General features: G+C 37.5%; 1 protein-coding gene across 24 annotated transcripts in view; it reads right to left on the bottom strand.

Moving 5' to 3' along the window:
• The window catches only part of LOC139940146 (titin-like), a 235,669-nt gene that overhangs the window by 171,052 nt on the left and 47,299 nt on the right, over positions 1-17,318 (bottom strand). For 23 of the 24 annotated variants that reach the window (XM_071936406.1, XM_071936421.1, XM_071936416.1 and 20 more), the window contains 7 exons: positions 12,176-12,298; positions 3,210-3,401; positions 2,631-2,739; positions 1,809-2,053; positions 1,259-1,378; positions 752-943; positions 124-336 (listed from right to left, as the gene is read on the bottom strand). In XM_071936406.1, the coding sequence (XP_071792507.1) occupies positions 124-336; positions 752-943; positions 1,259-1,378; positions 1,809-2,053; positions 2,631-2,739; positions 3,210-3,401; positions 12,176-12,298 (1,194 nt within the window). Of the gene's footprint in view, positions 1-123; positions 337-751; positions 944-1,258; positions 1,379-1,808; positions 2,054-2,630; positions 2,740-3,209; positions 3,402-12,175; positions 12,299-16,984; positions 17,290-17,318 lie in introns of those variants that run through there. The other variant, XM_071936429.1, reaches the window with a different exon arrangement.

The following is a 17,318-nucleotide window of genomic DNA, read 5'->3' as shown; positions in this document are numbered from 1 at the left end:
TGTAATGTTCCTTTCATTGTTGAATAGTTATTTGGGGAGGACACGTTTCTCTTAAGTGCAATTCAATTTGTCATGGGTATTTATAAGTAATTTGGTCAACAGATTAAAACCAATAAAACCTACCTCAAGCAGATCCACTTTGTCCTTGATGGCCTTTGACCCGGGAACCCCTTTGCCGACCCTTTCCAGAAGCGTATGACCTTCCTGGATGACTGGTTCCGATATCTCAGCCACTGCGTTACCGAGCTGGGCAAAGCGTGCTGCTTTACTGTGTGGCTCATCTGGAAGCTTACCCGGGCTCAGCTGAATCTCAACCTGGGATAGGTAAGTCTGGGCCTGAAATAAAAATAAAAAATAGACAAATTTTGAATTATTTGAAAGAGGTGATTTAGCAAAATAAAATTCCCTTTGAGAAAAAAAAAGAGTGAGCCAGGTCTTCACTTGATTTAATATGTTTACTGTAAGAACTTATCCAAGGTTTGTGTTTATCCCCTACACCAATGTTTGATAACACTGAAATCAGAAAAAGAAAGCATTGTTGACAAATCCAATAATTTTTTAATTAATCTAGTCTTAGAGGAAAAATTTAGAATAAATTTTTGGGTCGAACAAAGAAAAATTTATAAGAGCAGGATTTAAACAAACGACCTCTGTTTCTAGCCCTATGTTTGTGGTTTCCTTTTTTTGTCAATAGCTTTGTTTGGGGTGCCAGTTTATTATTTAACATTTGGAAAAAAAACTAAAAACTCACAAGTTCAGCGTTCTTGTAGAAGTCCAAAGTGGCCTGTAGTAAGCGCCCTCTGTTGGCCAGACGGCGCATGTAGTCATCACAGAGCGTCTCAATGGCCCTCGTCTGGCTGCGGAGGTGGTCTGTATGCTCAGGATTGGAGTGAGAGATCTGCTCAGCGGTCTGTCGTAAGCGATGCACGTTGTTTTGCATGTCCTGTCCAGGGTAATAGCCACAACAAAATTAATGTGAGGACAGGCAAATTATTATTAATAATAAACTCAGTGACACTCAAGGCGCTTCAACGTTCAGTATTTTCCTGCAAGGTGTGGGGGACTACGATGAATTAGGACACCTACTCTTTTTATGAGCTCTATATAAGGAGCCACTATTATTATTGTTATTTGATTTTGCAAAAAATCTATTTTTTTACTATTTTTTTTTTCTGTTTTTGAGCGTCTGCAGAAAATATCAACAAATGTCTGCAAGAGCAACAAGGCTTTAGTTTCAAAAACTGAAATGTCAACTCACCTGTGCAGATGTCTCAAAGTTGAGGTGTTCCTTCAAGAGCCGCTCAGTCGACGGTGCATCCTCCCCTACGTCCTTTCTCTTTAGATACTCCTCTCCCCTCGTCTTGAACCAATCCGAGATCTGAGGCAGAATTATGGGACACACAGACTGGATTAAACATGCCGAGTACAAATTTGGTTGTGTGCCTTGAGTTGTATAATAGAACTAGAGAGAGCATTCCAACTACACATACGTAACAGTGTTGGCCCATCGTGTTGGGTTCGAATCCCTATTGGTGAATCACATACGTACTAAGTATACAGTGCTTAAAACACTGCTTATTGTCCTACTTAGTTCTGAAAGAACTTGTTTCCGCTATATATCTACTACTGTGGAGTACATCGGTGGTGTGACTTCTTCTTGCGATTTGTAAATTGGGAGACATCCCGTAATTATCTTCACCATCTATGAGTGAGTTAAGTTCAGTCCTAACGTTTCAACTAGTCTATTCTATCATCATACGGAACCAAATACCTGCTACGTCAAACAAACAAAAACACTGATTGAGTACCTGATTAACCTCCTGGTCAATCTCGCTCAGAGCGATGTACTGCTCCAGCCGCCTCCTCTGTTTATTCCAGAGTTCCTCCAGACCCTTCCGTCTCTCCTGTAGATCCTCCAAGACATTCTGGATGCCTAGGGAGGAGTCCTTGGTGGCTGCCTTGTCTCCTGGGGAGGCGTCTTTACTCATCTCATGGAGGTGTTCCACGAGATCCTTGCCCAGGTTCATGGTATGCATAGAGGCGGTCAAGACATCTGGCAAAGTTTGAGAAATGAGACATTTTTACATTTTGTATCTCGAATATGATTGGAGCCCAATTTTATAGAGCTGCTTAAAAGCACAAAATGCAGATACACACAAACAAGTTTTTCTAAGCAGAACAAGGTTACCAGCCAAACTACTATGTCACTATGTGAAATTTGTGACTGGTACCCTGCCCATTTCTGCTTAGCAGACAACTGTTAAGCAATATTTTCTGCTTAAGCATCTCTGTGAAATTGGGCCTAGATGTTTTGGGTTTTCAGCTACTTTGATTCTTACTCAACACTTTCATGTGTAAATTCATGTATGAGTAAGCATTGCTTCAAAAACACAACTGTAAAACTTCACAAATATTGAAACTGATTTTACTGTTACTTTTTAAAGGATTCACTACTAGATTTTGTTCAAACTTTTACTTTCCTGGACAACATTATATTGGTTAAAAAATGTTTAGCTTTCGAGAAAGACTCTGCTAGGGTTGAAATGTCAGGCAAATAATAAAATTTTACACACATTCTGTTCATTTTTTTTTCCTTTAGGGTGTTCAATTTGAACTAAACTTGCACATACCTTTTCTGGCCTCATGATGATCCTGCATGAGTTTGTCTGCAGCTGGTATACTATCAGGAAGGTCTGGGTTGCGGAACAAAGCGTTGGCCTTGTCAAGTTTGTCGGAAAACTACGGGAGAAAGCGAGGTTCAAAAATGTGAATTTAGTTTCATTGAGAGGAAAGGACCATGATCAGTGTTAATTTTATGTTTTTTTTGTTTGAAACATCACTGTATTTACAAAGAAAGTTTATTTTTTATTTTTACTAAACTTAATTTAGTGTTATCCACGAGTGCAAGCGCCAATAATAGAACTGAAGGTATTGTACAGGATTGGTAGGTTAAAAAAACATCATTGTTTAGTTTTACTTTGAAAGCTTACTGATTATGAAGTTCATACTAAAATCATTTTATCTGTGAAATATTTTCCCCTGAAATAAAATCATAGTTGAGAAACAGCTGACAGAAACAGAGACAATGTGTTTGCATACTAAAAATTAGGCAAGATTGTTCACCATTTTCTCCTGGATTAAGCCCACAAATTTTGTCAGCTCTACCAATCCTATATTATACCTTTAATAATAAAGAGAAAGACCGTTACCTCTGCAGCATTTTGATGGAAGGCCACAGCCTGATCTAAGAGTTGTCTCCTCTCCTCTAGCTGTAGATTAAGATCCTTCCAAGCCTCACCCAGGGACTGAGCCATGGCCTCGTAGACATCTTCATAGAATTGCTGGGTGGACACTAAGAAGTCTGCTTGGGTTAGCAAGCTATTCACATGCTGCTGCTTGGCCTGTCAAAGACAACAAGGGGGATGTCAATTTCAAAATGCAGGCTTATATTTCACGGAAATAGGAAGTTCTGGGCCAGAAAATGATGTGAGACTACCCTCCATCGACCAACCAGCCCATCCCAATATAAACCAACATTTCTCAGGAAGAATTGATTCTGCTCCAACATGATTGAATTTCTGAGCCTGGACAGTTTACAGGGTACCCTACATGTACGTCAACCGCCAACATTCCTTCTCAAAAAAGGGGGGGGGTGAGGATAATAATAAAAACAAATGTTAAATTTAGAATAATAATATATAAGATGGGGAAAAAAAGAAAAATACACAAAGAACTATAAAAACAGCACAACACTTGTAAAATTGAGATAGATGTCAACTCACTGGCTCTTCCCCGAGATAAAAAAAATCTCCCAAGGAGACTACATGGCCTGACGTTTCGACCCTTGCAGAGTGTTTAAACACCAGGCCTTTGACTATTTTTTGCATCTATACCACCAGTCTTTCGGTTGGTAAGTTGTTTGCAACAGTTAATTATATTTTCTCATTTATAGAACATATCCTCCATGCAAAGCTTCCAATTCACCAACATGAGCAACAGCAAAAACAACTCCATAAACTTGTTTTACTTGCTACTGAACATCTTTATGAGTCTCCACACATTACTTCTGATAAAGTTCTCAGGGAAGCTACATTCCAAAACCAACGGTTATAAAAATGTACAAGGTCTACTTGCGGCAATCCTTTATCTGACAAAAAATAACTCTCACTTTACATCAACATCTAAAAGTTTCTTCTTTCATCACCTGTGTACAACAACCCTACATGGTTCTGGGACGAAATCCGTAAACAAATTTTTATTTTTGTACAGAGTAAAAGTCAACATATCTCCAATTGCCTATGTGGTATCATTGAATTCATGACAGCTTTGTCTGTCATTTAATGACACACGCTTAACATAGTTAGAGTTTTGTAAGCCTGCTGGGAAAAAAAACAAGTTGTATATGTACCATTTATCAAGTTTGTTAAAGCCAAATGAATGTTCAGAATATTTAAAACATCAAGATTTCTTTCAGTATGAAAATTTTCTTGGACTTCCTTCTCTAAGCTATGCTGTTAATGGGAGACTTTTGGACGGTCCTTTTTCATAGTTCTTGCAAGTAATGCACATGCTCAGACCTATGCGCCCAATACTGAGCATGTGCGTGCATGTTCAAAACCACAACAAAACTAGACTTGATGACAAGTCGTTAGGCGCTGCCTATTTGTCTGCCGTTCATGCAACAGTCACAGTGCATTATACACATGCAATGGTCGTAGGTAGCGCATAATTGCGACTGACTCACACACACATACTGGGATCGAGGGTGTGTGTACCGTCCCCGTAACTTCACCGCGCTCCAACTGCACCGCCCTTAACAATTACCGTCTTGACTTAAAGACTACAACAAAACTTGCTTTTGAACCGAGTCTACATGTTTGCATGTGATGCCACATCTATGCCAATTAGACACCCATGACCCCAGCAGATTGAACACAAAAAAATTCTCAGCATAACCCAGACTGGTTTATCAATTCTCAGTCCCTTCAGCATTGTGAAGGGTCTACTACAGATAAAGAGGTCACCGACTTATCCAAACTCAGAGATTGTGATAAAGTGTAGACAATCATTCTCTCAGACATAATGACTATTCTCTTGACCCGACCTGCATGCCCTTGGACCTGTATCGAATTCTTGAAATGTATTAGTGTGTTTGGAGTAACAGGTGGGTAGCTGTCAGAGCGTGTCGAGTGTAAACTTGTTCGCATACAATGTGTCAGATTTATTGAACACAAATACGTGTATGGAGGCCTACTACAAATTCTGCTGGAGCAGAAAATATTGCTTAACACTAGTTTCTGCTTAACAAAAATTAGCAGAGTACCAGTCACACATGGCACATGTGACACAGTAGTTTGGCTGGTAACCTTATTCTGGTTATTACATTTTTGGTACATTTTTTTTTTTCAGGATACCAAAACCGAGGGGATTACCAAGCCTAAATCTAGATGGATCTTAAGGGAATACTTTCTAGTCGATATTTATGGCCCAGGAGGAAGGCTTCAGTGATTATTAATGACCAGGTGAAATCCCAAAAGGACCAATTTCCATCCATCTTCCTGTTAGTTTCAGTTTCTATGTTTAGAGTTAATTCCCGAGTGGTTACCAAACTTGCACTCATTGTGTTACTTTTGGCTCTCTATGTCACCCTGGAATTTCTTCTCTATGATATCCTTTCCCTTTTTCTGTAATATTTCACAGCTAACAAACGTTACAAGTTTATCACTGTGTGAAAACCCATCTCCACTGGAAAAAGAGTACTTTACTTTCTGGGTATGCATCATAGAGGCAAAATGGTTTTGTTAGTGTTTAGTGTTTTTAAAACTAACTTCTAAGGACACTAAAAGTATGTATTTTGACGCTATAAGATGGAAGACTTTTAAACAGTTTCATTACACAGTTCATACAACAAAAATTCATAAGAGCTAAACCAATATTGTGAGCGTGTTGAAAATGTCAACCAAAAGTATGATTTTTGGCATTAAGATGGAAAGCAACAGTTTTACGATACAACATAAAAAAATCTCAATGTGGGGCTTGAAGTTTTCACCCAAAAGTATGCGTTGTGGCATTGTCTTTTTAACTGCTTTGTTATTCTACCTGACATGCAACTGCTGACATGTACATACTGTACATGTACATACTGTACATACCAAAAAATTTCTCCTTAAGACAATAAAGCAATGTGCGTTTTGCCAATTCTCAATCAACCCAACCCTAAGGTCATAAGGTTGCTCAATCAAAGGCAGAGAAGAAACTTGCAAGATATTTAAGTTTTGCTTTCTTGCCGTTACTTTAGCAGATAGAATCAGTCCATTAGACATTGAACATTTCATGTTTGATTTGTGAGAGTGTGATTTGTAATAATTTATGAGTAGCCCAAGGGCCAGAGAGCTCAGGTAGTTAGTGGTAACGATGCAATAAACTCGATCATAGTTGGGTTGGATTTTACTTGAGAAACCTCCCACTGCATACCACACCTATGACGAAATTGTATAGAAAAAAATAAATAATTTTTTAAGTAAAAATCCATAGTTTTGGTTTGACATCAGAATAAAAGAGAGAGTAACTTTCAAAGTTTTAGTTACTGTGTTTAAATGTCTTCAAGGAATAGCACCAGGCTACTTATCATCTTGCCTTGCTCTCTACCAACCGCCACGCTCAAGCTTGCGATCAGCTTCTGACAACACACGCCTAACCAAACACCCAACCATCAGAACACTCTCATCTGCTCACAACCGGACGTTCTCCTTTATTATTGCTCCGTGAATATTGAACAACCTCCCAGTACGCATCAGAAATTGTAACTCTTTGCCTTTATTCAAAAAATCTCTCAAAACTCACTTGTATCAGATGTAATTTGTTGTATTTATAGTTCCATTGGTCTTGCTCTTTCCAGCGCTTTGATCTTGATGTAAAGGCGCTTTATAAATATTTAGTTGTATGTATGTATGTATAAGATACACAGCTCATGTCAGAGTCATTTGTTGAAATGCTTGGGACTTTATAAACATAAAACGATAACTTCCGACTGCTATAGTAGTATGCCAATCAATATTAATTTATTTTAAGTGTCAATGTCAGTGCTCAAAAAATGAAAACATCCATAGTCATCCATTGGTGTTGTTGCTACCACCTTACCCCTCATTTTTATTGCAAAAGATGTTTGACTCGCCCGTCTCTGTTGTTAATTTAAAGGTCAACTTGCCAAAAGAAAAGAGTTTTTTTTTAAGTCTGAACTGACAACAAAAGACATTTTTTTACAGTCGGAAAGTCTGAATTCCAGCAAAAGTCTAATGAATCTCATCCCTGAAATGGAGGACCATGGTTATTCGGCTAAAATAATATGGTAAACAATGTCATAAAATTTGGCCTGGCCATGACAGCCATTTTGGCATGCAGCTTCCTGCCAACCCTTTGCTATAACGCCAGCACTAAATTAAATCTTTTAAGTCAATAAGAATCCTGGCGCCTTCTATCGTATGTCTTTTTAAAATCAACAACCAAAGGCGGAAAATGTTTTATAAAAACAACTGTGAAGGGACACGAGGGAATCATTTGATACATCTTAGTGCATTCACATCACATGCTTTGGTCCTGCTCAAGCTTGCTTAAAGGTAAGTTTGTGACAGAAAACATATATTGTACACAACATGTAACTCAGTTTATAGCATACGTACACATACTCTGATTAATTTTCCAGCAGAAAGCACGCAGTATACATTATTACATCTATTAAACATGTATGCAAGAAACCGTTTCATTGGACGTGCTTATGTTCAAAATGTTCAGCATACAATTATTATTTATTTATTTTATTCCTCAAACAACCAAATCTATACTCAAAATTCTTGAAGGTGAACACATTTCAAACGGTTGGTTGGTATAAATACCCAATCTAATTATAATAAAACAGATTGAAAAGTAGAATTTACTATGAAAAAAGTTCAACATTTTAACTATGTCCTGCAACCAGTGGAACTTTCCACCAAAATATATTTCTGCATCAATTTATTCATCTTTAAAAAACTTGCAAATATTTGTAATCTGATTTTCCTGGAATCAAGGAAAGTTTGGAAAAGAAGCAAAACTGTAACAACACTAAAATAAATGTTTGTTTGCTAACACTAGTCAAAACAACCCTTTTTGGGATTCAAAACAGTTTTGTCATTTTCTTTTCTGACAAACAAACCCCAAACTTATAATCTGGTATATTTTGAGCATAGCATTTTATTTCCCCTTGTAACGCATGGAAACTATATAATGTCAAAAGTCTGAAGTTTTGTTCATTTATATCTAACCAACATCTTCAGAACCTCCACCATCTCTTTAACCCCGTGTATTTTTATCCCGTGCAGCATTTTTAGCGGATGAATCTTGCTGAAACCCAGTTTCTCTCAGTGGTGCGCTTTGAAAACAAACCGTCCAAGCATTCCTAGCCAATGGGAAATGCTTTACATTCCAACGGCATCAGTTTTAAACTTCAGCATCGGCTGGAACCTGAGAGAGCTACGGACATGATCTACTGCCCAAATAGCTTTCTATAATTGTAACTGAAGGATCACAGGATACGAGAGATTAATTTATCACCACCGTTTCGCTTTCAAAGATTCTGGCTTGCCTTCTCCTCTTTTATGATTTATCATCAGCAGGTTTTCGTTCTATTTTTTCTAAGGTATGCTTGACAGAATGGAAAGCTTCCTCAAAGGCAGTGGACACTATTGGTAATTACTCAAAATAATTATAAGCATAAAAACCTTACTTTGTGACGAGCAGGCCTAATAGGGAGCTGTTGAAAGTATAAAACATTGTGAGAAACGGCTCCCTCTGAAGTAACGTAGTTTTCGAGAAAGAAGTCATTTTCCCGGAATTTGATTTTGAAACCTCATAATTAGATTTTGAGGTCTTGAAATCAAGCATCTGAAAGCACACAACTTCGTGTGACAAGGGTGTTTTTTCTTTCATTATTATCTCGCAACTTTTACGACAAATTGAGCTCAAATTTTCACAGGTTTGTTATTTTATGCATATGTTGAGATACACCAAGTGAGAAGACTGGTCTTTGACAATTACCAATAGTGTGACAATTACCAATAGTGTCCAGCGCCTTTAATGCAATTACTTTATTGGTCAAGTTCCCTGAGGGGAAAGTGTGAGATTATCAGAAGACCGGATCAATAGCAAAAATCTTGTTATCTTGTGTTTATTGTGGCTCAATTCAACTTGTATAAACCACAAGCTATTCTTAGTCTGGTTTTGCATAACTGTTTATTTTAACATTCTTTCAAAGGGTCAAATGTTGAATATGGTACAGGCCTCATACTTTGTTCTTGTCAGGGCAATGCAATGGGTCATTTGCAAAGGGCACCTCTATGAAGAAAAAGATAATTTCAAAGGGGCACCAAGGCATTGCCCAGGGGCTTGGAGGTGACTGCCTCCATTGCCTCTGGCATAAAGCTGCTTTTATCTGAAAATATTGCTGGAGTATTTTCTGCTTAGCAGAAATGAGCAGGATACCAGTCACAAATTGTACATGTAACATGGCAGTTTGGCTGGTAACCTTTTTCTGTTAACCACAATTTTGTTGTGATTAGGTACTTTTTGTGCTTTAAAACAGCTCTATGAAATGGGGCCCTGCGTGTGAACAGTCATTTGTAGTTTTATAACAAAATCATTTGTAGTGGTACTTGAAAACGACAACAATTTGACCCAGAAACTAAACCGCTCAATCAAATCGTTCATCTTGAAATACAACACTCTATTGGCAGCAGATACGCATATTTCACATGAAACTATGACCACTCTCCTAACATCTGCCTAATAGATTGAGGGATTACTGAGCTTACAGTGAATTCATATTGAAACTTAAAAAGACTGTGCTGCAAACAACAAGCTTTAAAGACATGGACACTATTACTCAAAATAATTGTTAGCATAAAAACTTACTTGGTAACAAGCAATGGACAGCTGTTGATAGTATAAAACATTGTAAGAAACGGCTCCCTCTGAAGTGAGTCCGTGACGTATTTTTTTTCAGAAAGAGGTAATTTCTCATTTAAATATTAAAATACTTCAGACCAGAAGCCTTTTATTATGCATCTGAAATCACACAACATTGTGCAACAAGGGTGTTTTTTCTTTCATTATTCTCTTGCCACTCCGGTGACCAATTGAGTAAAAATTTCCACAGATTTGTTATTTTATGCATATGTTGGGATAACCCAAGTGAGATTACTGGTCTTTGACAATTACCAAAGGTGTCCAGTGCCTTTAACCATTCTCAGCTGGCCACCCAAGGGCAAGTCATTTTCGTCATTAAAACCCTCCATCTGACTGATCATTCAATGTCTTGCAAATGAAATTCTTTTTGTGTTACTGTGGTATGATTTAAATTAACTCAAAATGCACTAACGTCAGCCCATAATGTTACCATCTGGTGAATGAATGCTCCAAGAGTTTTAACCACATTGTATTGTATACAGTCACTCCATCATGTGAACAAAAAACCTGTCACTTGTTTGGTTTGTTGCGGGGTATCTCAAAGTGTGATGACATATTATGTTGACATGTCTTCTTTGAAAAGATCAGCGAAGAAAATGCTCAGCCTGGATGACTCGGGTCAGAGTTTTTGTCAGCTTGACAGGATTAGTTTAAGTTTTGCACAACACCAATCAGGGCTCAAATGTTACACTGGACAACAGGCCCGACGCAAGTGATTTTAGCATCGGTCCAGTAAACTCATGGCTGGACAAGTCCGGCAATCTGGGTTTTTTGCTCCCTTCATTTTGATAGTAATATATCGCTGTGTAATATCTTGAACAGAAACCAAATTATGTTAAAATGTTGACTTTAAGTCCAATAGACACCTTCCCATTTTAGTGAGTAATAAAAAATACATCATACTCATGAAGAAAATGAGGTCAAACTTCTCTTACATGACATGGTGCGCTTGTTAAAAAATCCCAAGTTAAAGTACATGTTGTGAGGAATGTTTTTCTCATTTTGATTCTTGTCATGTACAATTATTTATGGTCCAGTAATCATTTTGTGATACATGTACATGTACAAAAAAATTCAAGCTTAACCAATAAACCTTTTTGCTTGCACGTTACTTGCACAGATCAGCGCTCTATTTCAGGGCTGCCAAGCACAACAAAGTGCAGTAACAGTTTTGCTTAAAAACCCATAAAAAAAAACAAAAAAACAACCAGCAAAAATAAGATGCGAATGAAACTCCTTTACAATGGGTTTGCAACTGGATTTCAAATCAATATGTTAAGCGAAGAAGCATTACAGGCAGTCAACATAGAAAGTGACATAAGAATCATCAGACGTCTTTACACAGCTGTAATATCTCCTGACAGGGTCAATCTTTCTGTACTTTCTTGGCGACTGCTCAAGCAATTAAGATCCGTGTGACCTAAAAATCATTAACTTCTCATTCATATTAATCTAAAAGTGGTAATGAGGAATGTTGTTGGTATGGTAACAAGGACTGTAGTGCATCATCTTGCAGTTTGATGATGATAGAAAAAGGGATTACAAAACCTCATCTTCGTCCTTGGAAACATTCTTCTGTAAAGGCGGCGACTGCGATGATCGTGAATAATTACAGTTTAATTTTACTGTCATATGAGGTATAGACATCTATTAATAATTGATAATTTTTGCGAATTTGATCTCAAGACCCTCCCCCCCCCCTACAAAAAAAAAAATACAAAATACAAAAATTAAATGATAAAATAAATAAATAAGTAATTTTTTCGTTTTTTATTGTTTTTATTATTTAATATGTTGTGTATCGGCCCTAATCATTTGCATGTATCAGGAAGCATTCGGGGCGTATTGGTCAGATACGTTAGCTTATATGCGGAGAACCTTGACTTTGAAGCTGCTCTGTATTTCAGCACAACTTTCAGATCCTCTGCAAAAAGTCGGATTAAGTTGTTTTTCAATCTCAGCAAACCTTAATGTTTCACCAAAAAACCTCTTCAGGAAAGCAGACTGATTGTAGAATCGTCCTCGATCTTTTCAAACCGTAGCTTTCAAAACGTAGCTCCACATACCTTGCAGGAAATAATACTGAGGGCTTTGATACGCCCCTAGGGGTGTGATAAAGCGCTCTATAAGAACCTAGTATTATTAATCTTAGGATGGTGGGGGGTTGAATACATACCGCTAGTTGTTTGAGCATTTCATTATGCTGTTGTCGGAGCTGCAGAGCTTCTTCAAGGTTTTGGCCAACGTCGGTCATCTTTGGGTTCATCTCCTCTACCTTTACACGAATCCATTCTGTGGACTGCAAGATAAAACATATAATCGCGATAAAAAAATCTGAAAATAAAATTAGTTGTTGCAAACTGCTTACCAACCAAAAGGACCTATGGTATAGATGCAAACAAAGTTAATGGCCTGACAATTTGACCCTAGCAGAGTCTTTCTCAAAGAAAGACTTGAAGAGAAAGACTCTGCTAGGGTCGAAAAGCCAGGCAATTAACTATTTTATACCCAATTGATAGTGTTCAGTAGCTGGTGTCGGAACTCTCTGGTGGTGAAGTCTTTTCTAAAACAGAGCAGCTTTTAGGTTCAAGTCTAAAACATGACTCTCCTAAATGGATTAGCTGCTCAGCAGAATTAAATAATGCTTTGAGAACAATTAACTCAGCCAAAACGTATGGAACCAGTCACAACATGAAAGTACATCTAAATAACATCTTAGCAACTGTAGGCACTGTTTTCTATTTCTGCTAAGCGAAATCATCCTAGTGTTTAGCCAATTATTATACTTAAAAGTCTGATCGTGGCCTCTGACCAAGAAGCCGATCCCTTAACAGAATGTCAAGTACAATAATATTCTGCCATGGATTGACCGGCACGCGCTTCACAATTTACTCCCACTGGCACCTCAATGGGTGAAGAATGCGAGAGCCAATTTTAGTTTGGACCCCTACTGGCAAAACAACAGCATGCAATGCTTAGGAAGTTAATGGAATAACAAGGCATAACCTAGAAAGACAGAAATCTCCAGATCATTTCCTGTTTATATAAGACTTATTTTATGTTTTCATAAAATGCAGTAATCAGAAAATAGTATATATATAAAAGTATACCTCTCAAAAATATATAAATTGTTATTCAAATCTAATTTTTTATCATCCTCAGTTTGGGTGCTTGATATAGTTTGATATATCCATGTAGGAGTGATGAAAGTTTCTACCAGAGCTGAATGGTCATTTCTACTGCACAATTTTATCACTTACACGTACTTGTTTTGAAAAAGAAAAAAAAAAGGCGCATAACACAAAGTTTTACCCCAACATTCTACAAAATAACTATATGAAACTTATCGTTGTATACAAATAATTCAGGGACATGAAGAATCTGAATCGTTTTGTGATCATTAGTATTTTTTTATTTTGAAAAATTTCAGAGATTTTTTTTTCAGGAAACATTTGTATACACATTCACAGGCCGTAAAACTTTAAAAATACGCAAATTATTACTATATTCAACCTTCTTCTCTCAACTGAGTATCAAACTACATGTATCATGTACAATCAAAAGCAGAAACCAAGGACCAATTGAAAGAAATTCTTTTGAATTGGCCCTGATCAAGTATACATGCACAAATATGGGCCTTTAAGAAAGTCCCCACCTATGTCATGACCAGAATCACACCTTACAGCATTACAAAACAAAACCACATGCGTCCCGTCAAGTTGTGATTTTTTATAATAACTTCATACACAGCGCCGGACAGACGGATGGCCGGACGGAGAAGCAAAACCCAAACTCAAAATGAATTTCAAGACCAGAGAGAACCCTGTTGAGCCACAAGGCTGAAACTGGATCTGATCCGAAGTGAGGGAAATTAAATGCCAGATTCGGGGACATGGCGCAAAGGAATGAAGAAGAGACGCAAAGCTGGAGGGATGAGGGACGACACAGCATCAGGTCCTATAGAGGAAGGTCCTGGGGGATGCAGTAAGGGAGAAATCTACTGACGGGGATAGTTAACAAGGACATGAAGCTTTAGCTTCAGGAGTTGGTGTCAGTGAACCATAATGAATAAGAGATCCAAGGTTTTGGTCGTCAACTCCAGCAGTTATTTTCAGGGATGGCTGAAAATCAAGGCAAACAATTTTTTTAAGATGTTTCAGAACATAAAAGTTGTACAGCACAGACAAATTTCTCTTGATATCATTCATACATGTAGGTCCCTAAAACTGAACAAACAGCAGGTAACTTTTGTCTGACCCCACACTGACTTGGTGGAGAATAATATTCAGCTAAGCAGCTAATTCCTGCTTAGCAGCTCAGTGAATTTAGTACAAAAATTGCATAATAAACACACTGATGACATACACAAGAAACACTGTAAAATATAGCTGTGTACATAGTGTTACTTGTGTAATAATACAGAACATTTACAGTGTATTTTCACCTGCTTTCACTGTCTATCATGTGTGCACAGTTGTTTGTTAAAACCTAAGGCGACAAAAATAGATTGAACAAAAGTTTTATAACTAAGGAGGAGAACTATGAATAAATTTTCGTTTAGGCGTGAATTTATTTGTTTTTTAAATTTTATTTTGTATTCAGATATTTTTTTTTTTTTTTTTTTTTTACTACAGTTGACAATTAAAATTAATCTTGTGTAGTTTATTTGTTTCTTGTTGTTAAACTACTTCTTTGGGGGGGGGGGGGGCACATTTTTCTAATTCTCAATGCAGTAGAATGTTTGTGGGCTTACATGTAGCCTACAGTGTAGTTCTAAAGTTCACACAAAAACAGGTCAACGGGGATACAGTTTACATCCACAACTAAATAACACATAATTTGGGTAACTCTTGTACAGCAAGAAGTTTAGACTAAGTGTTCAAAACTAAAAAACAGCCAGCCCTTTCCCACGAGAATATTGGACCAATTTCTGGCAGCAAGAACGAGTTAATCGGCAGTTACATTTTATGACCAAAGCCCAACAGATTTTACGAGATCATGAGAGCTGTTCAAGTGTCATGATCTCTTACCCATGAAATGTGTACCAACGGATAATGTTTTGGTTTTGGGGTCGTTTTTTTTTTTTTTGGGGGGGGGGGGGTTGGTGACCTTTCACTTTTAGCACTTGAGTAATGTTGACTTCCAGCTAGTAATGGAATAAATAGTCCCTGATCTTTCAACTTGTCACGTTTATTATCATTTCTGATAAGCCCTCGCCGTCGCATTCCTTAGATACCATTATGAGAATTTTATTGCATATCAGACCAAAGTGATTGATACACAAACCAGCACAGCTTTGGAACTAACTCCTCTGAGCCAAACAGGTATTCGCTAAGTGTATTCAAGGTTTGCTAAGCAGAAATGGATTAACCAATGTAGGGCCTACATGGAATGTAGGATGACTGGTTCCCAATGCTAATTTATGCTTGGTAGATAAATTTACAAAAGTGGTTCCTTGTCTCTCTAAGACTGCTTGATGAATGTGTCTCAAAGAACATTGAATACCAATTTGACAAAATGTAATTTTTACTCCCTGACTGATCCATAAATAGTATAAATTCTGTACTAGGGAAAGTAGAGATTTAGAAATCTGTTGGTAATTTTTTGCAAGTCCATTCATGACATTCAGTTGTTTCCTACTGTTCATCATGTGAAATGATTGACAATTCACTTCTCTCCAAGAATATTAACAGCAGCATGTTTATGTCATTGTCATCCATGCCAATTATGTTCGTATGATTTGTTTAGGTCCTGGCTAGGAAGTGCACATAGGCTATTGGTTTCCCCAATAGAAATTCCCTTTGCAAAATTAAAAATGGACTTGCTCTCTCAAAGATGAAATTCAAGGCCTGAAGGAATTGGTATTTTTGTAAAGTAGAGGGTTGGGAAAGCGTTGCACTGCTGGTTTCAAATAAAGAAGTAACTGAATAACTACAATTACTACATGAAGGCATACATGTACTCTACATCAGTGAGGAGTTTGAACGTGTATGAAATAGTTTCTAATAGAACACCTTTACATCCTACAGCCTGAACCCCCAGGATATTGTTTCAGCTCAGGAATGACAAAGATCAACAAAATTATTGTCAGTAAAATCTAAGAATCCTTTAGAACTAAGTTTACACAACAAGAGAAACTGCTTGAACCAACAGAATTGACAACTGGGGCCAAATTTCCATGTGGTTTTGAGGATAAACAAACAACAGCTGAATACAAGTAACAAGCAAATATGCAACAAATGGAAATATGGTTGGTAATCCTGTTTTTATCAAGGAAGAAATTTCATGCTAAGCAAATTGTGCTTAGCAGCGCTATAAAATTGGGCCATGGTAATGCAGACTTCTTGGTATTATGATGTCACGACCTTGGTAGTAATGTATACACTGTTCATGTATATCACTTATCAAGCTAGGAAAGGTCACCTAAAGGTATACAATTATATCTCACATCTCAAATCTCACTGACCAAATGTACTTGTAATCACTTAAAGTTGTCATTATTCAAACCTAAACAGGACACATTTTTAAGAAACACAACTCAAGCTCCCAAAACACATTTTCAAACAACCCGATCGGTTAGAAAAGCTAAGAAAAGCTAAGAAAGGTCACTCACCTAAGGTACACAGCTATATCTCACATCTTACATCTCACTATAGGCGACTGTACAATGCATTTGAAGTTGTACATTGTAAATATTCAAACCTTAAATCAACACATTTTTCAGAAACAATGCCAGCTCCTAACACACATTTCCCAACAACACGATCGATTTTAATAGATGTTAAGTTTGCATCGGGGATAGATAATGTTCGATTTGGTTTCATTACCCATGTACAACGACGTGTGTTAGCACTATAAACTCAGTTATTTCCCGAGTTCTGTGGAAAAAAATTATATATATATATTCAGTGCTAAAACACATCGGTGTACGTGTATGGGTAAAATCAAAATTAATACGATCAATTTTGTTTAGTGTAAAACTTACTCTGAGCACTGCCAGAACAATACGGTTATTACCGGACTGTACGGCAACAGTGCTGACAGCAGTCACAGGTAACTTCGATGCCATGTTAACGTGTAATTTCCCTCATCCAGTTAAAAAACAAAACCAGGACTCCTACAACACACTGCACAGAATCGGCACCACACACTATTACATCATTACGACTCCTTCCCTATACAACTGACTGAAATTAGGACGCAGGGGGATGTTAATAGAAGAGGCCTGAGTTCTGACGGTTACTGCCCACTGAGTTTCGGACTCGGATGCATGTACACTGTAGTTTTTAGGTTCAGTCGCCTCGGTACCTTGCTGAGAT

The sequence above is a fragment of the Asterias amurensis genome, chromosome 7 (assembly GCF_032118995.1).
Source record: "Asterias amurensis chromosome 7, ASM3211899v1".
NCBI lineage: Eukaryota > Metazoa > Echinodermata > Asteroidea > Forcipulatida > Asteriidae > Asterias > Asterias amurensis.
The sequence above is the reverse complement of the archived record's forward strand: the minus strand, read 5'-3'. Positions and strand labels throughout refer to the sequence as shown.